This window comes from Notechis scutatus, chromosome 1 (assembly GCF_049901735.1).
Source record: "Notechis scutatus isolate UNSWTSFEM ecotype Mainland chromosome 1, rNotScu1.2, whole genome shotgun sequence".
Lineage (NCBI taxonomy): Eukaryota > Metazoa > Chordata > Lepidosauria > Squamata > Elapidae > Notechis > Notechis scutatus.
In genome coordinates, this window is record NC_142009.1 from 47,144,873 (window position 1) to 47,170,875 (window position 26,003).

The 26,003-nt window shown below is 39.0% G+C and overlaps 1 protein-coding gene across 2 annotated transcripts in view; it reads right to left on the bottom strand.

Annotated features, from left to right (window-relative positions):
- EML4 (EMAP like 4) overlaps positions 1 to 26,003 on the bottom strand; it is a 144,855-nt gene that overhangs the window by 78,013 nt on the left and 40,839 nt on the right. For both annotated transcript variants that reach the window (XM_026683363.2, XM_087963050.1), the window contains exon 2: positions 1,017 to 1,199. In XM_026683363.2, the coding sequence (XP_026539148.2) occupies positions 1,017 to 1,199 (183 nt within the window). The remainder of the gene's footprint in view (positions 1 to 1,016; positions 1,200 to 26,003) is intronic.

A 26,003-nucleotide genomic window follows, 5' to 3' on the forward strand; every position in this document is an offset into this window, starting at 1 on the left:
GCCCACCTCCAGCGCCCCCCTGCCGGCCCCCTTGCCTCTTACCACCCCCTAAGGAATCTCACTGCTCCCCAAGGGGTGGTACCACCCACTTTGGGAACCACTGGTCTAGTCTAATGAAAAGTAGGGCTAGGGGACACATGATAGCAGTGTTCCAATATCTCAGGGGCTGCCACAAAGAAGAGGGAATCAAGCTATTCTCCAAAGCACCTGAGAGCAGGACAAGAAGCAATGGGTGGAAACTAATGAAGAAGAGAAGTAACTTAGAACTAAGGAGAAATTTCCTGACAGAACAATTAATCAAGTGGAACAACTTGCCTCTTGAAGTTGCCACAACTTGAAGTTGTGAATGCTCCAACACTGAAAGTTTTTAAAAAGATGTTGGATAACCATTTGTCTGAAGTGGTGTAGGGTTTCCTGCCTAAGCAGGGTGTTGGACTAGAAGACCTCCAAGTTCCCTTCCAATTATATTACTCTATTATTCTATTAGGTGTAAACTAATAAGCAATTGAACTTGAATGGATCTCGCTGTCTCACTTGGGCTTGGACCTGGCATTATTGAACATGAATCTGCAAAGAAGATAAATTAGTACCATGACAGGCCAATATATAAGAAAATTGCTTTCCCAATATTTTTATATAAAATCCATTGGTTTCCCCCAAATATTTTATAGGTTTTTTTTTACTGGCAAGATTATATATACAAAATTCAATCGAACAAAATGTTCACTGTATGTGTGGCCATTCTTCTTCTTTCTATTTTATGATTATTATTGAAAATAATTTAGTTGTAAGACGAAGTTCTTTAAAACGATTCCACAGGGTGTCAAATCGCTGGATACCACTGCTATAATAAGATATACACTTGGACCACACGTGGTTTGGAAAAACCTCTAACTCTGGAAGTGATATATCATTAAATGTTTAATTGAGCCTAATGAGATTCACTAATGCATAATACATAGATGACACACACCCAATCTTAAAAGAAAAAGATAAGCAGAGAAAGGCTGTCTTACCTTTACTAGGTGCCGATTTTCTCACAGATGCAACATGATCTTCTGAGATGGCAAGTCTTCTTACTACATCAGCCAGAGCTGCTTTCAACACTGTGATTTCATCTTCTTGCTGCTGTACTCTCAGTTCAAGAGCCGAAAGGCGATCTTGGACATCAGAGGTACTTGCTGCAGAAATGCTATCATCTGTGAGAATAAAAGACATGGTGCTTTCAAAGTGTGCCATAACATTCTAAAAGAGAACTGTTTGTACATTTATGTCGTTCCATCAAAATAAAAGTTTGTGCTGACCAATTATAAAATAGAAACAATCAATCTATATAATAGAAACAGGAGAAACACAATAAAATTGAGAAGTCTGTGAAAATATTTATAAAAGAAATTTTAAAGTCTCAAGTTTATTCAAAGTGGTTGGCCATATTTTGGTATTTGAATCTACAGTATCATTATTATAGAGGCAGTCTGGCATCCATTAAATGTATTGGGATTGTAATTACCAGAATTCCCAGCCAAAGTGGCAACATTTAGAGGAACTATGGAATAAATGTCTTGACTGTAAACCTCTCCATTAGATGTGAGAAATTGTTGAAAGCCATATCTTACATTAAGCATCTATATGCAACCGCTTCTACCCACACAACCCCAAAAAGGCTTTATGGGAAATTAAAGTAAGGGGTACCAAACAGGAGACTTAACAGAATGTGCAAACTGGTAAATAAAATCCCTAATTTCACATGGTGGTAAAAAAAAATGCTTAGAATCCAACACAGATTAGAGCAGACCTGGGTATTTTATGACCCCCGGCCACATCTGGCTCTTTGGCTGTCCCTGTCCAGCTTGCATGAGATAAATCAAAAATTAGAAATTAAACATAACTAAGCAAGCCACAGGAGGCAAGAAAAGAAGTCCAGTTGGGTCTCGCTCTATGCACTTGCAACACATTCCTTCAGTCAGCTGGCGGCTGCACAAGAACAAGGAGAGAATAAAGCATTTTTCAGTGCCTGCACAGTGTTCACCCCTTGTCTGACACAGTTTGGGGAGTTGAGGTAGCAGAGTTTGAGGGCATCAAATCAAGTTACATTGGTTTGGCCCTCCATAACAATATCAGTTTCTCATGTGTCCCCTTGGGAAAATTAATTGCCCACCCTTAGATTAGAGAACTGAGTATACCATTCTCCATGGAAAGGGACATTTCAAATGTTTCCAATTCTTTTAGAAAAGGCTGAGGAACAAGAGATGTTGCTGGTACATTCTGGATTATAGAGAAAGCCAAAGACTATGAAAATGAAATTAATATGTGCTTCACTGATTATAGAAAAGCCTTCCATTGTGTCAGCCATGTTGAAAATGGGAATCTCACAATATCTCATTGTCCTCATACAAACCCTATAAAATATGACAAAATGGATTAGTTCCAGGTTGGTAAAGAAAGGAGTCAAAGTTCAATACTGTCTTCTTATTATTGAACCTATACAAGGTTCAATACATTAACAGAAAATCAGTGTGATTTAAAAATTGAAAGAAAAATCAACAATAGCCTATTGCCTAGGATGCTATTCATGACAGCAGCTAAAAATGCAAACTCTAGTAATAAAATTCCAGGAACACAATGAAAAAATGGGACTGAGATTAAATAAAAAGAAAGCCACACAAATGACAAGTATACCGTGTTTCCCCTGAAAATGAGACCTAACCAGAAAATAAGCCTTAATGCATAGAATTGTTCTCTCTTTGAATTCATCAAATCACAAGGATCTATTCCACATAGCCATTTTATTTGGTTGCAGTGGCACAACATAACAAGTTATGGGGTACAAACGTACTCATCTAATGAATCATTCAGTATATACCGAATCTTAAACTGGATGAAATATGACTGTAATGACTATCAAAATCAGCTTTTTACAGTATTATAACTTCCAGGTATTTATTAATGCATTAGAAGGTCATAATGAACAATACTGAGATGTCCATATAACTATTCCTATGATTATTAAAGGCATGCACAAATAGGATATCAAAAGAAAATACTTAAAAAACAATATCTCAAGCTCATCTGTGAAATGAGACGGTCCTACAAGTAGCCTGGGCTGGACCCATGCCATGAAGGACTTTAAAGATAATTATCAACTCCTTAAATTGTACCCAAAACCAAATTGGCAGCCAGTGCAATTTGCAGACCAGTAGTGTTACAAGGACCACTCTGGAGGGCCCAAAAAATTGCCTGCGCCACTGTACTCCTGGCAGCTTCCAAATGCTCTTAAAGGATAGATTAGGAAAAAAAGATAAATAAAAAGTTAGTTAGAACTATGAAAACTATTTTTAAAAAATGGGATATAGCCTAGATTCGTAGATGTGTACAATCATGAATTTTATGATTAAGGTTGCTAAGTTACCAATGACATCTAGCACTATACCTTACTGAAGTAAAATTTAGAAGAGGTGAGTTTCTTAAACAAATGCTTAGGTAGCATTTGGGGCCAGATGAAAGTTAATAAATGGAAACTGAAACCTACTATTAATAATCAAATCAACCAGTGCTTGCTTGGAGAGACTGATGATATAGATAGGGTTACATACTGACTGAAAGATGGGATAAACTGTTTGGGAACTCTCTGGATTTTATACTGCTGCTGGATGCCCTTTGATGGCAGCTACATGGAGGTTTAGCTAGCCACAGCACTTCCATTTGGAACTTGAGCTTTAATCTGTCTTCCACATATTGGTCGCTTCTACTATTTATACAGATTAAAGCTTCAACTGTTGCAAAATACAATTGTTTGTCTATTGATTAGATTGCACTAAAATGTTGCGTTATTTTGACTTTGTTTTATCTAGCTTTCGTTTTTTGTTTTTTTTTACTGAAATACACTGTTATTTGCAACTGATTCTGATCTAAATCATTAGCTAATAATATTGCAGGTTTCGTAGTAATCTAAGTAATTCCTAGTAAATCTAAGGAAAAAAAGAAGAGGGATAAAAGTAAGTTATTTGGATAGATAGTGAATGCAGTTACTTCTTCAAGATTCCCAGAAGTATATATGTAATTAAATGTAAAAATGCTACAAGAAAATAAATGTTCAGAAAAAAAAGTAAAGCTTCATTATTCCTGTGTAGTGTAGTCTAGAAATGCCATTTTGATTAAAATGTTCATATCAATCTAGCTTTGCAAAGATGTAACAAATTCTATTTGTCTCCCTAATAAACTGTTTGGAACTATACAAGTTTTAGTACTCCATCCTGTTCTTATAGTACTATAGTTAATAAGATCATAATATTCAGCACATTTGGTGGGCTGTCAAAAGCTGATTTCAACTCCCTATGTGCAATACATGCCTATTTTCAAAAAAAACCTGTTTTCATTCCATTCTATTAACATAGTCATTTAAGTACCAACTCCTTCAAAAAAAACAAAAACAAACCCTTCCTATGTTCTTGAAATGCTATCAAACAACAGTTGGACTTAGTACAATGTATCTTTCTGACTGTTGAAACAGGAACTTGGCAGGAATTGGTTAACTGCATGTCTTCTAACCGGAAGATATTTAAGACCTCTTCACTCATAGAAATACCAGTAGTTCAGACCTCACTTTCAGTAACTGACTTCTCTTACTAATTAATTTAATGTAAAAAAAACCAAAATAAATTACCCTTGTCTCTGGAAACAATACCTAGGGAATAGAAGAACAATATGTATATGTTAATAACCATCACAAGTATTTAATAATTTGAGCCTTGTCACTTGAATTACATCTGAATTTAATGACTAGAAAGGTGCTTTACAATATTTCAAAATGATGAAGCTGACAGGAAAGATTAAGATAACATAAGATGGTATACCATGTAACTCACCTCCCTAGGTTACCTGCTATAAAAGACAATAAAACCTCTACTCCTCCAGAGTATTAGAAGAATAAAGGTAGTCCTTTCTTACCAACTGCCTTGTTTAACAACTGTTCCAAATTATGACAGTTGGGGGAAAAACAAACTTGCAACCCATCCTCACATGCAGTGGCCCATAGTCCCATGATCACTATTTGGGCACTTTGCAATCAGTGCATATTTATGATCACTCCAGCTTCTGCAGTCACATGATCACCATTTGAGCACTTCACATCTGGCTTGCAAATAAGCATAATTATGCAGAAATTAACAACAAGCAGAAAATGTAGAAGTGAGATCTTATGTCATGTGATTTCCCACTTATTGCAGTTGTTTTGCTTAACAGCAGAAATGGAAATGAACTTGTAGATCAGCATGGTCATGTGATTTTTCATTTAGCAACTATAGCACTTAATAATGGAGTTGCTGGTCCCAATTGCAGTTGGTATGTGAGCGGCTCAATTCTCCAGAATGGTTTCGACAGGATCCATGTGTTGAGATGTATTCAACTCTGGTTGGTTATAGACTGAATAGAAAAACTGAAGACACGCCCCCTCTGGGCTACCATCTCCAGTTCTTCTATTCAGTCTCGGCTGCTATAGACTATTGCTCAAGAGCACCTCTGTTTTCTTTTAGCTTCAAATTCTTGATTTTTTATTTTGGTTATATCCACAAAACAGTCCTAAAGGGACTACACACACAACAGACCTTAAATCGTCTTTGTGCTTTCAATCAACTGAACGAATTGCTACAGGCTCAGCAAACTGCCTGCCTGTTTTACAACAGAGTCTCCATTTTGCACACAATTGCATTTCCCTCCAATCGCTCCCAAAAAACCTAGAAAAAGGAATTGGGAGCGTGGAAGACTTTTCTGACTGCTGGGTAGCCTGCCCACATTAAGGGAGAGTTACTCAGTCAGCACAGGGAGTTCAAGGTACGGAGCCAGAAGCAGTCAGTGCTTAACAGCTGACTGGCATCTATCGGTTTGGCGCATTACTTCAGGACAACTCGCTCCCAAAATCAATCCAAAAAGGATTGGGAGTGTCAAAGCTTTTTTTGTCTGCTAGGCAGGCTGCTCATGTTAAGGGAGCGCTACCTAGGTAGCGTATGGAAGCCAGAAACAGCGCCCAACAGCTGACTGGCGGAGACCCTTTTCAGCGTTTATTTTGAAGATCACAAAAACGAAGGTATTAAAGGGCTCCTAAACTGAAAAAACCTGACAGGCAACCTGGATCCTGTCTACACCATCTGAGAGGGTGTGTTCTCAGGTAAGTCTACCAATGCCCTTTTCTTGCTATCACTCTGACAACAGACAAATGGGAGCAGTCAACTCACGTTGTTGTTGTTTTGTCACAGCCAGGGGTGGGTTTCTACTGGTTCTGTCCACCTCTGTAGAACCGGTTCCTCCAAAGAGCAGCAGATATAGAACCGGTTCTATGTCTGCCGCTGTTGTGGCCCACCCCCCCTCCCGGGCTCTTACCTGACCTTTATTTTCTGTTTTTTCAACTGCAGCTGCTTTGCGCGACACAGCTGCAGTTGAAAAAGCAGGAAAAAAGGGCTTTTCCAACCGCTGTGCACCCGCACGCAGCACTGCTCAGCTGTCCGGGCAGCTCAGCAGGTTGTAAATTGCACTCGCATGACTCATGGGACTCGCGCATGCGCGCACGACACTAATAGACAGAACCGGTAGTTATACCAGTCGGATCCCATCCCTGGTCACAGCTGAACAATTTTGATGCTCTGTAGTTTTTTGGACTCTATAATGATTCTAGTACAGCAGGGATATCACTCTTGCTGTCACCTATTGGTCCCTAAAATCACCAGTTTGTCATTTTTGCAACCATCCAATGCCAAATCCATCAGGAGGCTGGGCCATATTGTGGAGGTGTTTGTGGCTAGGATTGCTTGCCTCCTCTGTTCTGCTGCCTCTGAGGACTCCTTGCCTCCTGGATTAATCAATCCATGAGTTTGGATAATAGTTCTAATAGTTCAAAGCTTCCAGATTCTGATTACAGCCATGGTGAATGTAGTCACATGGCTGTGGCTCTTCTTTTGCACTCCAATCAGTGAAGCTTGTGGTTGTCCAAGTCCCCTTAAATTGCAAATAAATACATTTAAAACACATATTACTTCATGCTGCTTCTTGTTCCTTCTTTTTAGTTCTCAGCCTTCCAGATAGAAGTAAGAAAAAACCCACTGATTTTCTCTAAAAGGTAAAGCTAAAATCTGAAGGAAGAGGTCTTGTCTTCTAGCTGATTCTATCTAGATAGCTGATTCTTTTCATACTGGCACTATCTTCAATAACAGAATGCAATATTTTGCAAATGTCACAACCCTCTTTCCTCATATGCTACATACTGTAAACTTTGTTCTGAGCTTCATAACCAAACAATCACATCTTCACTATATCAACCATTAAATCAATTGATCCTTCCATGAACGGTACTCAACCTACCTCAATGACAAAGAACTCTTGGTAACATTCAGAAAAACAAAAACATGAAATCAGAAATAAAGAGCTTTTTAACAGTAATATCTGACACCAATTACATTAGCAGGAAAAATGGCTTATATTTTTTTTTGCAGATTACAAACTCCAATGTAAAACATTTTTATATTCTCAGTTGTAATGAACTTTGTCCCACATATTGCTAGGAGAGGTCATCTAGAACTTTGTAACCCTATTGAGCCTTATCATCCAATTCCAAGGAAACAGTTGGTACACTTGGGCAATAATAGGATGCATGACTAATGGGATGGACATGAAAAAATGAACTGAAAAAAAATCCAGACAGGACAGACATGCCATTGGAAGCAGGTATCAGACATACAACCCATTTTAGAAGGAACAGAATCTCCCCAGGAAGAGCATCTTTACACTCTGTCACTAGATTTGCAGGCAAATAGCTGTGACAATGAACACCTCTGCACAACTGTATCTAGTGCACTAGCTGAATCTCTTTCTGGCTGGATTTAGTAATGACTATTCACCCCTTAGTTATACCATGTCTTAATTATCCCAAAGGTGTTTTTCAAGAGGCAACTGGACGTTCTGGTTTTTCTTTGAAGATGTTTTGCTTCTCATCTAAGAAGCTTCTTCAGCTCTGACTGGATGGTGAGGAATCTCCAGTCAGAGCTGAAGAAGCTTCGTGGATAAGAAGTGAAACATCTTCAAAGAAAAACCAGAAAGTCCAGTTACCTCTTGAAAGAGTACCTTTGGGACAACCATGAGCTGGATAACTGAGAATCTCCATAGATATGTCTTGATTACTACAACACCCTTTTCACAGGTTTACCCTTGAAAATTGTCCAAAAGTTATATTTGGTATAAAATGTGGCAGCTAGGCTACTAAGCAGTACAAAGTACAGGGATTGTGTACACATGAAATATCTGCACTTGCTGCAAATTACCAGGCACAATTTTTGTTGCCATTCCTGACCTCTGGAATAATATTCTTCTTGGAGTTGAAGAATTTTAAGAAAGTTCTTAAAAATCTTGATATTCTGGCAAACACAATTGATTTGTAAACCTGCAATGAAATGAGATGTCATTGATGTTTCTGTCCTTCCTCCACATAGCTGTTTAATCATTTTGTTTTTTGCTATTATTATGTACAAGTTGCTTTGCATGTCTTCTTAAGTGGTTTTGCAATTGGGTGATTTTACCTTTGAAGTCCAAATCAATTTAATGAAATGCTTTTTACACTTCATATCTGTGTAAAGTAAGCAAGAAAGGTCCTCTTGAAGATACACTCACTTTCAGAAGGTCATTCTTGTAAGCAGATGACGCTGCTACATGCATTGGCTTCCAATCTCACAATGTTTAGAAAATATGTGAAGATAATACATGTTTTTCATTAGTTCATTAATTGTTAAATATTTTAGCATTCTATCTGCATTTTTAATATTCAATATTTCCTTATTTTTAAATCTGTAAATGCCATGAGTGCTGTCCAAAGTGAAATATAATATAAAGCAAATAAATACGTATAGGAAAAATAAATTGCTGGATATTGTTTTATCAAAGCTCTCAAAAAAAAGAAGCTTTCTCCCACACTTGTGATGCCTTCCACTTAACTGAACTGTGTTACAAGGAAAGTTTACTTACTGCTTAACTTTGGTATACCTTTTATTTATTCTGTTCTGTGCCACTTTTATTTGTTATGTATTTAAGACTTTTTAAAAATAAATTATACTAATCCTGATGAAAAAAAATCCGTAGTTTTATTGGGAGAGGCAGAAAATAAATGATTTGCCCAGATAATCGAAATAACCTTTTGGGAATTAGCAAATTCGTTAATTCAGCTTTGCCCCTAGTCCATTCAGGACTTTAACAAGTTCTCATGTTTCATCCATATCCACAACCTGATGTTTGCAAAATATACCCCCTTCGAAATTACAAATCAGTATGGCCAAAAATATGACTTTCTGAAGTTGTAGTTCAAACACATCTGAAGGGCATCGATTTATAGACAGTTTGTAGATGATCTCTAATATTCAGTTACACCTCCAATTTTCTTCAGATGACAACCTTATTATCTTGAACAGCTTGAGGCTGAGTAGAAAATATTTTATCTTAAACCACAATGGTTCTCATAAAAGATGTTTCAAACCATTAGTTAAACCATCAAATAAGAACAAGAAAATGTATCCAATCATTTTCCTCTCAGGAACTCAATGTGGCTTCTGCACTGTTAAGATATCCCATCTTACAAGCTCTGACTTTTTCCCCACAATAGGAAAGTACCACATGCCAACCACAATTTAAATTAGAAAAATGTTTAAACATTTCCCCTATACAGGGGAACTCCAGCACTTCAGCTTTCAAGATATTGTAGGCACTTATAATTTTTTTAAAAAAACTTTTAGCTTAAATAAAAGAATTACACATATTTAAGTATGCAGCCATATTAACAATAAGAAATATTATTCAGAATCAGCAAGTCTGAATATTTACCACAGATTGGGACCTGCTTGGTAAATCTCATTACTACTGCTGTTTCTGCCACTAGCATCCTTTCACCGTCTTATGATGATGGACATGTTTGCTTTTTAAACAGTGTGGTCTGTAGTCAAATACTAGCCACATAAGATCTGAATGCTAAAATTTCTGTAATAGGGTTTATCCAGTTTGCTCCTGGAAACATTCCAGGAAATAAAGTACTATATTCTAATTACTCAATTATGGAACATTGAAATATTCCATAGCGTTTTAAACATCACCAGTTTTATCTCAAATTCAGATGTACTTCAAAGCCCTTTTACTGTCAATTACTATTGTTGGTTAGCCAAGTTACATTTTTCCGCAAATATCAATCAGCTATTATATAAATAACTATTTAGTTAAAATATTGTGAAAATATAAAAAATAAAAACAAATGTTGCTTATTTTCTGGAACGACTATAGGATTTAAACCAAATTCTGATCCAGAATAGATCAGTAAGAAGGTTGCACCAAACATTGGTTGGGTGTGCCTATCAATAACTGAAGAACAATACAAAAATAAATGGACCTGGGTATGGTGGGATAGGGAGAAGGATAAGACCCAGACCCTCCCCCAAGCCCGCGCCTCCTGGCCCACATCAAATTTCCACATGCCTCCCCCACCCCACAAGACACCCATCCCACACTCTAGTTAATAATCCACATAATTGCTTAATAACCACAACTAGAAAAGCTGGGATTGCAGTTGCTGAGTGAAGTGGTCACGTGGGCATCTTACTTAATGACCGCTTTTCTCAATTACTTTAGTACTCATTCCAATTCTAGTCTTAAGTTGAGCACTATCTGTGCCACTTAAGTTACTTTTCCTATAATGAAACTGAATCATTTACTGAGCTGAACCAGAGTATAAAAGAGTTAAATACCAAAATACATGTAAAATTTTAAATAGATAAAGCAAACTATGATCAAATTCCTTTTGGTACTTCTAAATGCTATCCACAACCATGCAGTATGCAGTACTTAAGTTCATCTGACTTCAATTTACTTTTTCCTAAACTTGCTAATTATGTTTCTGAATGGCAGATTGATTATTTGTTTATTTAAAATATCTACATTTCCATACAAATCAAGCAATATTTGGCAGCTCCCAACAATAAAACCAATGAATAAAACAATCAACAGTAAAACAAGAACCCTGTGCCTTAATAGTCCCCGTGGGATGCCCCTTAACAGGCTCAGTTGTCCTCCTCCTATATCTACCTATACAATCCTAATACCTCAGTAAAATACCAGTCTATAGCAGAATGTATGAATGATTTTGGGCAAAGAAAGGAGATGCTGTCTAGGAAAATTGGACAAGAGAGGCAGGAGCCCAATGTCGCTTAAGGATTAGAACTTTTTTTAGGAAAGACTCACCCTAATGGATCAACTAGTTAAAAATTGAGGTGAGACTTCAGACTTGCAATATTCTAACATAACCTTACAATAATTAAAGAATTAGTTTATCTTGTTTTCTGTCTGGTTTTCCTAGGAAGGATGACAATGACCCTTCCAAGCAAAGATGGGAGCCTCTAAATCACCAATGCGGGATGTTCCACAAGTTAGGACGAGCCATGTCTAGGCATTTGGACAGCAGGGCAACAGCATCACCTGCCCAGCCAAGAATAGAGAGGTATAACTGGTTATCATCATCATCCTGATGATAGTGAACCCCCACCATCTTTCCACAATGGGATCAGCCCACTCAACTAGTCCTGGCAGAAGTGGCCTACTGCAGATCCTATCAGCCAAGGAACTTTGGGTGGTGGAATCCAAGAGAAGTGGGTTTGGTTTTTTTTGCCTCACCTGCTGCTCTTTGGAACATCTTGCCACAGGAGGTAAGAGCCACTCTTTGAGTCTTTAGGAAAAGGCTTAAAACTTGGTTATGCTGGCTGGCATGGGATAGTGAAGGAAAAGTTGTTAGCTGGAGGAGAACAGCTAATAGAAAGGCAACCCCACCTATCTCCCTTCCAAACCCATGTTTTTAGGCTGTTTTAACTTTTTCAATTTTAATCCATTGTCATATTTAAAATTCTTTGGATATTTGTATATTGTTTGGATATTTGTATATCTTTATCTTACTTAAGCCACTCAAAGTTGCTTCAAAAGAATGGTGTGATGAACATAATAATAAAATAGCTAATTTTCCTCCATCTACAAACATCAAACTAATGATATATGTAGATAGATTAGTACTGAAATATTTTAGCATCTGTTAATTTTGAGAAAACATTTTATAAATATTAAATTCAAAAGGAATACAAACTGCGAATGATTCAAATCATAATGTTTATAATGAAATATTCTGCAGATACTTTATGGCATAAAACATACCTTGTGTTCAAAAAAAAAAATTGCCCCAAGTTTCAACTTCTACCAAAAGGTAGTCTAAGTAAGTCTTACATATAAATGAGTGTCAATTTTAAACTGAAATGAATTCAATTTCCATACGAGTATTCTTTAATGAGATGGAAATGTATTCTGCCATACAGAATGAATTTCAGATTACTATCTGTTTCACAAAATATATAACAGACATTAATTAATAAAAATAATTTCATTTGAAGTTTCCATAAAAGTGATATAGGAAAAAAATATATTCCAAGAAACCAGTGGAAGTTGTTTTTCTTGCTACACATTTGATCTGATAAATATTTTGTTCACGGGATAGTGAAAAATTCATATAAGAATAAGAACAGTATTCCTCCGCTGGAATATTGAGATATGAGAGATAATCACTGGCATTATCAGTTCACAAAAAAGAAACTCTGCCAGTACAAAAATTCATGAGCACAGCAGCAAAACTGTACACAGAAGCAAGACAAGACAAGGCCTCTTCCATTCTTGCCAGCTCTGTCTATGTTTCCTGCTACTTTCCCAGAGTTTCAGAGCAATCCCCAGATCTTCAAATCAGATAACATTTTTTAAATTCTGAGGAAATCCTGCCAGTCCAGATGGCCTACTACAAACAGCACAAGTAAAATGTTTTTTAAGAAAAGCTCTAACTTATTGAGGAGATAGTCTCTCTTTTTCCTACTACTACTAAGGAGTGTATAAGGGGGAGAAATAAAGAAAAGATGGGGCAAGCAATCTGAAGTGGGATGTATTACATGGGGGAAGAGAAAATTGAGATTGCTCTAAGGAGTGGTTAAACCTCATCATCATAAGTAATAAAGGCATTTATTACAACATATATTTTGCTGTGATTTAGCATATAGAAACCAGAAATTAAAGAGTTTACCAAATGCCACATTTAATTTATTGTATTTTTAAATGGAAGGATAATAAAGCTTCTATAAAACCTTTATTAAGTGTCATATGCAGTTAAAATAAAATCTAGGACCTCTCTTGTTTCAAAACAGAATGCTTGGTTTAAATTTTAAGAACTAAATTTTAAGCTCCTCTTTGTCAAATAAGGCTGAATTTTTGACACCAAATCATGGAAGTAATGGCTAATAATCATTTTTATAACATATATAAGGTCACATTATGTTATTCCTCTAAAAGTTATGTCAAAGAACATTTATAATCTTGATTAATACAATGTAAAATATTCCACAATAATTGGGGGAGGGAGACTAAAAATTACAACAAAGTTAATAGTGTTGTATGCCTCTGGATACAATTAGAGAATAAAAAGATTTGTTTCGAAGGAAGCACAGAAAAGGCAAGATATGACAAACAAGTTCCACCTATATTGATCTGTTATGATGTAACAAAATGAACCATAGAACTATTAAACTTTTGTGGCCTGAAAAATAGTAAATACACAATTTGGTGTCTCATGTAGATAGTAACCAGAAGCTATCCCCCCGTTTAACATAATATAGCAATACTTTGGTCAAATACAGTATATACTGTCAGATTAGTTTCTGCTGAGGCATCTTAGAAAATTGACAGAAAACAAAGAGGTAGGGAGTGGGAGAGAGAAATTTCTGTAGGCAATCTCTTCTTTACTTGAGAAGACAGAGGGAGGGAGAGAGGGAGGGAGGGAGAGGGAGAGGGAGAGGAGAGGGAGAGGGAGAGGAGAGAGAGAGAGAGAGAGAGAGAGAGAGAGAGAGAGAGAGATCCCCTATTGCTTTTTGTAATTTTGAAGTTACATAGTTGTCCATTAAAAAGACACATTATCGCCAACTGGGGAAAAGTGCAGCTCTCTCCAGATTATCATTTCATTACAAATGTGAGAACTCATATTACAGCTGCACAACAGTTCATTTAATATGATAATGCTTTTGTCTGACTTGCAAAACTGAACAGAGCCAGAAGAAAGTTAATGAATGCAACATGTGTTCAGTCTTTTGATAGCTGTGACTAAAGCCAACTGGCAAAATGATCACAGCAAGATAAAATTCACAACAAAGCAATCTTAGTTTGTAGAGTGCTCTCCACCCCCAAAAGGCCTTGCACGATCTCTCCAAATGCACAACTTGAAAGTATACAAAGGGAAAAGAGAACTAGAATGAAAATAGAAGTTGTGATGGTAGCATAATAGTTACTTCCCTAAAAACTTGCCCAATATTATCAGATTAGATTTGTCAATGAGTCCTGTTCCCTGGGATTCCTCTCTCAGAAAGCATGCCTTTACATACAGAGAACAAATTCTTCCAATCTACATTTCAACTTGTTCTTGGTATCTTGTCAGAAAGCAACGAAGCGGTGCGGTGCGGTGCGGACGAGTGGCAGCTCTGTGAAGTTCCACCTATTTCTTCAAGCCCTGAGGCTCTTAGGAGCTGAAAGTCACCCTGGACGGGTGGTAAATGCAGAGGGATGCTTCGGTGGTCGGTGGTCGCGAGGAGAGGAGAGTCTCCTCGACTGACCCAAAGAAAACCCCTCCATCCGAACTAAAATGAGAACTGCCAGCATGGCTGAATTGAAGCCGGGAAGGCAGCTGAGACGGAAGTGAAAAAGAAAAGAAAGATCTTGTAACAGCGTGCTTAGTCTTGGTAAGAATCACTCCAATTTTTGCAGTGGAATTTTCCTTGGAAAGTGGGACTCAAAGGAGGAAATTAGCTGCGATTAATGATCAGGAGTGTCAGATTTAGTTTAGTAAATAAAAAAAAGATATTGCAGCTAGAAGTAACTTTAAAAGTAAAGGACAGATTGGATTGGTTAACCCAAATTTCTGGACTGTATTTTTACTATACTCAACTTGAAGAACTATTAAAAAACAATCTTATTCAGAGATATATTGATTGTAGTTAAAGTGTTTTAATTCAGTGAGTTTTGCTCTCTTTCAATAATCCAGCGTGCTTTCGAACATCCTGTTACAGCCTATTGTTTACAGCGTAATAGAGGCAGCCATAGGAGCAATAAATTCCTCCCACCCAGTAAATCACAGCTGCTAGGAAAACAATTAACCCTTTCCTTGCAGACTCTCAATATTACCTCATTACTTTAATCAAACACTGATTAATTCATTACCTCAAAAGTTACAACTTTTCTGCCTCATTACCGATATCAATGATTAGATAATCAATTTCTATAAAATAATTTATTAATGGTTTAATTTTTATTGTTTTAATTGATTAGTGTGATTGGAGTGTTTAGTGCAAATGGTGTGATTACTGATTAGTTTAAAAGATCAAGATTCATGTAATTTAATTGATTAGTAAAATTAGTGATTTAGTGAATTTAATTGAACAGTGTGATTAATGATTAGTGTAATTAATTGATTACCGATTAGTGTAATTAATTGATTAGGCTGATTGTTGCTTAGCAAAATTATTTGACTAGAGAGATTATTGCAATTCATTGATTGGTGTGATATTGGCTATATTGATTAAACAAAATTGTTTCATTAAGTAATTTAATCAACGCGCCATCTTAACAAACCTATTGCGCATGTGTGACATTGCGTGCATGCGCAACAATCACTAACAGCATTTCCTGCCCGCCCCACCCAGTCACTCCTTATGTAGCACATATGCACTCATTTCACATTTTCCCACCCGCCATCGCTACCAGCACCAGCCAGCCAGCCAGCCCTGCCTACCACCGTCTGATCACAGTCAATGGGGTGAACTTGAGAGAGGGAAAGAGAGAGAGAGAAAGAAAAGAAAGAGAAAAGGGACAGAAAGAAAAAGGGACAAAGAAAGGGGGGATGGAAGGAAGGGACAGAAAGAAAAAGAAATAAAGAAGGAGGGAGGGAGGAGAAATATAATGAGATATCTATTCTAGTCCAATCACCTGCTCCAGGTGATTAGAAGGGAGTGTGTTTGTGTGTGTTCTTGTAATTTACCAGTACATTTTGGTTTTGCCTTCTTCAGAATTGGCACTGTAATACATTAGGGAAAAGTAATTTTTTAGGGTGGAGGTCTGGTCCAATGGATCCTGTTTAAGCCTCAACAAAATGTGAGAGCTTCCTGATAGTCTTGGCCATGTTTCATCCACAAAACCTTTAATTAATAGAAGCCAAAGATGTTTCACTGTGCTGGCAAAGATGTTCCAATATGGGAAAGGGCCTCTAAACTGGACCTCATTTCAATCTGATGCATCAGGTCTCTCTGTCTGTCTCTCTCTGTCTCTCTCTCTCCCTCCCTCCATCCATCCATCCATCCCCCACTCTTTCTTTGTCCCTTTTTCTTTCTTTCCCTTTTCCCTTTTCTTCCTTCTCTCTTCTCTCTCTCTCTTTCCCTCTCTCTTTCTTTTCTCTCTCTCTCTTTCCGTCTCTCAGGCTCACCCCATTGATTTGGTGCACCGCTCCACTCGGACATAAAACAAATGAACAAGAATCAGCAAAACTTCTCTGATTAGATTCTATTCACTACTAGAATCTAATCAGAGATGCTTTGCCAATTCTAATCCAATGACCTGCTCCAGCAGGGTTAGAAGGGAGTGTGTGTGTATGTGTGTGCATGGCTGTCAAAACTCCAAAACAGGTCAAGAGGGGAGGTCAGTCATAAATATTAGGACATTTGCCAAGCAACCGGCCATTAAGCAAGGACCACTTGTATTTGGTTTAAAAAAGCAGGTTTCTACTAACACCCCCCCCCCCGCAACTGTAACTCTTTTCAAACCAGATGTGAACACACACATATTGTAAATATTGTAATATTGTAAATATTCTGATTTTCAGAGCAGAAATGAGTATTTGTGCCACCGATGGAGAGGTGAGATCTATCTTTACCTTATCACACCACCTGCAGACACAGTCCAGGTAGCATTGTATATATGGTTCATGGACAGACATCTGGCTGCCTGGATCATTGAGATGGCTTTGCTGAAGAGTTTCTTGGCTTTCAGGAGTCTCCGCTCAAGTGCCATATGGCTAGGTGTAGCCATTGTGGATCCAGATGTTGAATTGGACCCTGTGTGAGTGAGACTCTTTCCGGCGGGATTTTCCATGGATCTGTGATCGATAAATCCCTAAGATCCACAAACCACAGATGTCTGGGTAAGCATGGTACGACCAGCAACAGTTCTGCTTTCTCCTCCAGGATTTTCCAGACCTTGGGAATCAATGGGAGGGGAGGAAAGGTGTATAGAAGACCCTGAGGCCAGCGGCAGCATAGGGCGTTTACTCCCTCCTCTCCTTGTGTTGGAAATCTTGAAAAGAACCTTGGGAGCTGTGCATTGAGGGGCAAGGCAAATAGGTCCAGGTCGGTTGGCTGAACCAATGTGACATCTCCTGGAACAGTCTTGGGTGCAGGCACCACTCGGAATGGTCGACAGTGGCCCTGCTCAATCTGCCTGGATATTGGACTAATCCGAGATATGTTCTGCTCTGATGGAAACTAGGTGTCTCTCTGCCCCTCTCAGGAGTGATTTTGAGTGCGTGCCCCCCCCCATGCCTGTTTACGTGGGCCTTCGCAACCACCTTGCCTATTAGGAGGAGGACATGCTGTCCCTAAATCTCTGGTTGAAATTTGTGGAGGGCCAGATGGACAGCCCTCAGTTCTAGCTAGTTGATACTGCAGTGTGTTCCATAGGGAACCAGTGACCCTGTGCTACCTGAGACTGGCAGTATGCGCACCATCCAAATAGACTGGCATCTGTGGTGACCATCTGCCAGTGTGGTTCCCTGAAGGTACAGCCCTTGGAGACATTTGTCGTGGTCCACCAATGGAGTGAAAGAAGGACCCTTGATGGAACGACAACTTTGGTTATGGAATTGCTCCTTCCTGATCTTTGGTAAGAGAGCAGGAACCATTGCAGGGTTCTAGCATGAAGGTGGGCCCAGGGAAAACTAGAGATGTATGAGATCATTTTTCCTAGTAATTTAGACAACTGGGCTAAAGATACCTACTTAAAGGTTCTGATAGTTTTGGCCAATTCCTTGATACTAGATAGTCTGTCCGGGGAGAGGAACATCTCCTCCCTTACTGTTAATAATGGAGCCCAGATGTAATAATGGGGTGGTGGGCGTTAAGTGACTTTTTCTCCAATTAATGGGGGGGGGGGGGGGGGGGGGGGGGGGGGGGGGGGGGGGTTTGGAAGGGTTTTTTTTTTTTTTTTTGGGAACCATGTTCCTGGAGTCCCTGGATTGTTGATTGAGTATCTAGTACTGCCTGCCGGTGGGACAATAGAATTAGAATGTCAACCAGATAACACTGGAAGCAGACTAGCTTGTTCCTAAGGTGTGCCGCCAACACTGCTAGAATTCTAGTAAAGGTTCAAGGGGCTGAGGCTAGACCAAATGATAAGGCCCTATATTCATAATGGCAGCCAGAATAACAGAATTGCAAGAACTTTCTATGGTTGTCCCTTATAGGGATGTGGAGGTACGCCTCTGTTAAATCTATAGAGGTTAAGACATCTCCCTGTCTGATACCAGGAGGATGGATTGTAGGGAGCTCATCTTGAACCTTCTGCAAGTTGAAAATAGTTCAAGCGTTTCAGATCCAGAATTGCCTTCACCACCACCACCACCACTGAACTTTTTGGGACCACAAATAAATGAGAATAAAATCTCTGTCCTTGTTGATCACACGGTACAGGTCAAATAGTGTGGATCTCCAGCAAGTGCTGCATTGCGGTCTCCATAAGGGTCCTTTTTGTAGGATCCCTTGGGACAGGACATTGCATTAAAAAGTTTGAAGGTGTGGCGTGGAATTCCAGAGAGACCTGATCTTATGGTCTCTTGGACCCATGCGTCTGAGGTAATTGATTTCCACTGGTCGGCAGAGAGAGCCAACTGACCTCCTATGGCGGGGATTAAGTGGGGAACTATTTGGGGCAATGAAAAGATCTATTCCCTGTGCCACGAAATAGTCTCTTTGCTTGCCCTCCCCATTTGTTTCGGTCCCCAAAATCTGCTCTGTCAGGCTGCTGGCCCTGTCTGTATCCAAAGGGTCTCTGGGACCTTGGGTAATAGATACCCTGAGAGGAGGAGCAAAAGGAATTCCTCCAAAAGGACTGTGGTCTAGTTTCAAATCTATGAAAATGGGAAAGACCCTTTTCTTATCTTGAAACTCCACCAGGAACAGATCTAGAGCAGATCCGGACAGCTTGCTGTCTTCAAAGGGGGCTTCCATTTGTTTTTGATGTCTGCTTGCCAATGGCATAGGCATAGCAGGCGATGGGCTGTAACTTGGGAAGCTATGGCCCGAGATGAGAATTTGACCGTGTTAAGGGTAGCATCTGTGGAGAATTCGGTAGCGGCCACTATCTTAGCTAAGTCCTGGTGGGCTCTGATGTTGGTGTCCAGAATAGATTCTTTTAGGTGATGAAGCCACCTTGGGGATGTATGGGAGAAGGACAGGGAAGTGGTAGCCTTAATGGCCCAGGCGTCTGCCTGGTACACCTTATGGAGTGCAAGCTCCACCCTCTTGTCCTCCAGTTTTAATGCATCCTCTGCCTCGCTGGGTATGGTGGAGGGGGATGCTAGGGTCACCACTGGTTCATCAACAGCTGGTGTCTGAAGAGACCCAATTGGTTCCTGAGCCAGATTGTAAAATTTCCTATCATACCCTGTGGAGTTAGGATATGAGCCTGTGGGGACCCACTGATGTTTGACCATATCTGCTAACATTTTTGGGACCGGGATGACCTCTGTTTCTGTGATTGGTTCAGAAAAAATTAAATCATCTGACTCCCCCTCTTTTGGGGAGGGTTCTGTTGGAGTGGAGGGATTGTCAAGGCATACAGTGTTTTTGCCTTGAACAACAAGGGTTTGAACAGCTCCAGGTGGAACAGCCCCATGAAAGAAGGTTGTTCCGGAGCCATTCCTTCGTCCTCTGACCAGTTCTTATCAATTTGGCCTTCTTCCTGTGATGGAGAGGAATCAGTGTCATCTGATGAGACAGAGGAGTAAAGATTTTGGCCCTCCAACTGTTCCCCACTGAGTTGTGGTTGAAATTGATTTAAATGCCCATTCAGGTGCATGGGTTGGGATGGTACCTGGAAGTCAGGTGGGATCGCCCTGACTTGCATGGGTTGAGTTTGAGGTTGATGATGGACTGGTTCTGACATCTGCGACCTCATCTGGTAGGTCTGTTGCATACCCTCGGCGATGCCCTGCCAGACCGCCTCTGCCATCCAGAGTCGCACGGAGAGGGGAATTTCTGAAGGGAGGCCTCCCTCTACTTGGAGCCCAGCTGCCATGGGACTGAAGGTAACCTCAGGCGCTAGTCTGGTTCTCATGAATTGGTAAGACTGACCCCCTGTCATGGCGTCCAGATACCTGAGGTCTATCCTGTTGGTGGCATCTGCTCCCTGAGGAACATAGTCCTCAGGTGCTCCTTTTGGTGATGGTTGTCACTGTTGGTTGTCACTGCCTCTGGTGGTGACTGACCCAGAAGAAGTTGCCACCGCTTGGGAGACTGATTGTCGGTTCTGGAACCCGCCCCTCTCAGGTTCCCCTCCATGTGCTTCTCAAGCGCCTTCTGGTGGTGATTTCATATTTTTCCATTGCCTTGGATGTCTTCCTGGCCCGGGAAGTCTTGAGTTTGGTCACTGAGCTTCTTTTGGAAGCGGTTCTGGAACCTGACTCACTAGCATGGGCTGAACCTTCTTCTTCCATTGCACACTTTAAAGAAAAAAACCCTGATGTTCAGGGATAGTTTGATTGTGGCTGTTGGCCCACTGGGAATCAGCTTTGGGATATGGGTATGAGTCCAGTTGGTATGAGTCAAATTCCCTCAGAAAAAAATTAATTTCAATTTTAAAAAAATTATCCCAAAATTTTTAATTATTTGATTTTAAAAATCAAATTAAATTTTCAAAAAATCAATAAGAAAAAACAATATATGAATTGAACTGAAGCTGACCTGTCACAGCTGAAGGAATAATAAAAAAAAAAACCAATAGAGCCTTCAGCCTATAATTCTTTGGCTAAATTACTTTTTTGTCAGCAGACAATTTAGCACAGGCTGACAATGGCCTAGGCGCTAGCTATTAACTGCCCTGATGGTGCCTAGGCAAATCCTTCGTTGAAGGACCAAGCCAACAATTTTTTTTAAAAAAATTCTTTTTCAGCCTTCCAAGTCCCTATTTAAAAATGCTTCACAAGTACCAGCTTTTCCTCAAAGCTAAGCTGTTGAGGGTGAAACCTGGTTTAGTAATCAAGGCACTTGACAGCTTCTTAATTTTGGTGCGAAAAAACAGCTGATTCAAAATGGCATCATGAAGCTTAAAATAATGGTCAGTTTATGGACCTCTGTGCGAGCGAGAAAGTCTTTCAAAAAAAAAAAAAAAAGGAAAACTCCAATAAGGCAATCCGAATCTTCTGAACTGCACTGAGGAGCAGAGCCTCGTTAATCTGCTCTGCTCAGGTCAGCTTTAAATTGTATTTGAAGTCTCTTTAATTTAAGAGGCTTCAGCGACTTTTTGCGCCGCTATGGTCCTGAAAAGGACCCAATGCAGCCAACGAACAGCTGATTAACCGATGTCGGCAGCCAGCATTTTAAAGGGGAAATCCTTTAAGAATTCAGGGGTGGGGGGAAGGGTGCCTTCTAATCTTGAAGGCTATTGAAACCTGTTTTTAGCTTTCCAATCAGCCTGGTGAGGAATGCACATCTAGCCTAAACGACAGGCTGAGTGAAAACTGGGGACACTTGGGAGGAGCTCCAAGGAGGAGTGTCCTCAGAAATCAGCTCAGTCTATCAAATGACAGCTGGAGCACTTCCCATGCCTGGATGCTTGGAACAGCTCTCAGGAGAATAAAGAATTCTGCAGATGGAATTATAATGCAATTGTGTTAACTAGAATATATATTATAGATCTGCATTAAAATTGCTTCCCCACAAACCAGTCTTCAGCCGACTCCACTAATCCAGCACATATTTTGAATGACAATCTATTTAGACTTTGAAATTGCAGAGTATTTTGCATTATCCAATACTCACACTGCTTTTTAATTGTGGAACCTACTTCTGCATAGCAGAACATTAGCAGCATCCTGCCCATCTAGATGAGCATTCTGTCATGCAAACTGGATGCTCTCAAAAACATAACATTGGCAGAAAGTTAATATTCCCAACTACTGCTCCTCAAATATTCAATTCATACTTGTTGATTTTAGAGGTAGCAAAACACCAGCAAAATTAATAACAAAATAATTACACAGAAAAGATCAGACATCTAGAATGAAGATTTTATTGTCAAGAGTCTTTTAACAATATTGGATATGAAAGAAGGTGCAAGCAGGCATTTAAGTCCTTAAATGTCTGCCCTAGACCAGACTTGGACCCCAAAGTTATAAATACTAAAATTACTTTTATTATCGGATTACAATAACAGAAACTTGCAAATCTGAATGAACCTTTCCCCTTCACTGCCTTTATCTCAAAAAGAACTAGAGAGGATAAAGTCTGAAGCACTCTCTCAAATTCCATTCTGCTTTCGGCTTAAAATCTAAAGGTGCTTTTATAGGAGGCAAACTGGACTGTTTTTTCTTTTGAAGATGTTTTGCTTCTCATCCAAGAAACTTCTTCAGCTCTGGCAGGATAGTGGGGAATGGAAGGATTTATATTCCTTGCAGACAGCTGGTCATTTGCATCCTTTTAGAGCAAGAGTGTCAAATTCGATTTCATTGAGGGCAGCACCAGAGTTGTGTTGAGCTTGGGGGCCAGAGTGGGCGTGGCCAAGGTGTGCATGACCAGCTCGACATCACTTGTGTCTGGGGTGCCTGTGGCCCAAGAACTCCGTTTTCGGATGGGACGGCCTCCTACAACCCTCTGTCAGCAAAAATGGAGCTCGGGAGGACTGTGTTTTCGCTGGCAGAGGCACCGCGGGCCTGTCCTTCATTATTTTCAGGGCAGCCCTGCAGGCCAAATCTGGCCCCCGGGCCCTGAGTTTGACACCATTATTTTAGAGGGCCGTTGAAGCACTTTTTCCATTTTGCAAATATGAAATTGCAGCCTTGTTCCTAGTTATCTTATTCCAATCATGACACAAACAGGAGACAGCCTATAGCCTATCAGTGTCATATAGGCAAAGAATGTTGCTACAGCTCAGTTTCTAGTGCTACCCTTCAATTATCCTTTGGAGGAAACTATAAAAATCCCCATTATAAACCAGAAATTTGAACATCTCATACAAAATGTCACACAGAAAACAAGTCAGAGATGTGCAAAATTCAAAAATTTGCAAAACACTTTGAGGAATTACTCTTCGAAACTACTAAACCATTCCTAGGACAGCAAGTCTTAAAGGTATTTCCACATAACCATAATAATAAATATAAAAGAAAATGTGTATATGAGGTGATAAAAAGGTCATGCTGTGAACAGGAAGAAACTAACAAATAATGCATGTTGCCTGGTCTAAAGATACATTAACAATCATCTACTCCTAACAATAGGAGAAAGCAAATGAAAGTAAAAAATTAGGAAATGGAAAGACTGAACAATTTTTCATGATGTTTCAAAAAATGTAAGTGAAAATATAAAAAGGAATGAATGACATTCATTAGGTATTGAAAATAAAGTTAGTTTTTAGGTTTAAATACAATTATTTCAAAAGATTTGTCCAAAGCAAGGAATCTATGCATAAATCATTTTTTTCACCAATATTTTTTCTATCACTTTCAGTGTATTAATTGTAGCCAAGTTTGATTTTTTTTAGCTGCAACTCGTAAAGCACCAATATTTAAGCCTTAGAATCTCTTTTCTGAATCTGACTCTTTTTGTGCCAAAATAGATCACTAGATAACATCAGTATTCCATAATTTAAGATTTGTTACATTCTAGAATATGAAATATCTCTTACCTGCACCAATATTTTATCAAGAACATTTTTGTAATGGTGCATAAGCATGATGTATATCAAAGCCCCTTGCAAGAATAAATCTAAATCATTTTATAACTTATTTGGGCGGGGGGAAGGACCCACAAGGACTTTCGCCCTGGGTTTTACTAGAATGCAAATTGCTTTAAAAAAGCAAAGCCTTCATCTCTGCACATCAATCTGTTTTAAGAGATGAAGGACGTTTCTTATTTTAGAAAACCACAACTATTGACATCTAAAGAACAGATGCTTCATCTTCTGTGGTGTCATCTTTGATAAAGCATATATTTCTACTTTTGATTTTTAATAGACACCCAATAGCCCTCTTGAGGGTTCTGAGTCCTGACTTTTCTGAGAAGTAATAAATGTATTCTTCTTTAGGAGAAAAATATCTCCCAGGATAAATTTAGCTCTCCCATTGACATTTTATCAGATCCATGGTGTGCTCCCTGCTGCTACTCTATTCTTGTTCTTAGAACATACAAATCAAATGTTAACTGGATGTTAAACACAAGATGTTCAGTGGCAGGTGGTCTGGCCAGAGATATATGACAAGAATATTGTCAGTATTCTGCATTAACAACTAAATCAAAATCTTGAAAATGATAACACATATAGGATGAAGAATTCTTTTCCTGTCTTCTTAAAGATGTCTTCCATTATGCTATGCAGTAGTGAAGGATATGTTTTTTGCTTCATAGTAGCAGTTTTTAAAGGAAATATATAGCCCAATGTATGCAAGAGTGGGATTAACCTTATGACCCTTTTCCCACCTTGATGACTGCATCATCAATATTCTTGTCATGCTTTTTTCCCTATAAGAAGAAAGTTCATAAAAAAATTAAGCAAATTGATTATTCACGTCATTTCTCCATATTATATAAACTGGACAGACATCAATACTTTCTGTGTTTCTGGGATTACTTTGGAGGATCATCAAGAATGTAAAAATCTGTACTGATCCTATGTAGAGAGCCAGTTTGGTCTAGTAGTAAAGGCACCAGGCTAGAGAGTGGGAGATAATGAGTTCAGGTCCCATCTTAGCCATGAAATCCAGCTAAGTGGCTTTGGGCCAGTCACTCTCTTTTAGCCCAATTCACTTGAAAGTGGTTGCAGGGAAAATGTCAACATAAACAAACAAACAAATAAAATTTCCTCAAAGCCATGGGATGAATGAACATATTGCATTAGATTATCCCGGATTTAACTTCATAGATCTGAGGCAAAATGTTATCTCTACCATGAAGAGCTATAGCATATTTTGAAAGCTGAATTAATTAATGTCAGTCCCATGAGATAGACCAAACCAGAAAATACATGGTGGACTGGGAAGAAAAGAATCCCACATTCAGACCACTCATCATCTTGGTTTTTTAAGCTTTTCTATTTAATTCCTCTAATTTTAATTGTCTTGCAGGACATTTTTACCAGTGGTGGGATTCAATTTTTTTTTACTATCAGTTCTGTGGGCATGGCTTGGTGGGCGTGGCAAGGGAAGGATACTGTAAAATCTCCAGTCAGAGGTGGTATTTGCCGAATTACTCCAAATTTCCGCTACTGGTTCTCCAGAACTGGTCAGAATCTGCTACCATCTCTGGAATTGTAACATATGGCAGAAAGCTAGATATTGAGAAAGAATACTAGAAAGAAGACAGACTCCTCTGAATTATTAATCTAAAAAACCAACTGATAAGAGATAGCTGTCTTTGGAACAATGATCAGCATGTCGAAAAACTCACAACTGGTACGTGTGATGTAAACAAATGATAAACTAGAAAATAAAACTGGCCTTGACAATGTTGTGACTATAAAAATTATTGATAAAATCTTATAATGAAAGCAAGACTTGAATAACCAGGAGTTTAGCATGATTTCATAGTACTTTATCTAAAATGTAGAACATTAAAATATAGGCAGTTCTCAAAGAGAACTACATTATTCTTCACAGAATAGCAAAA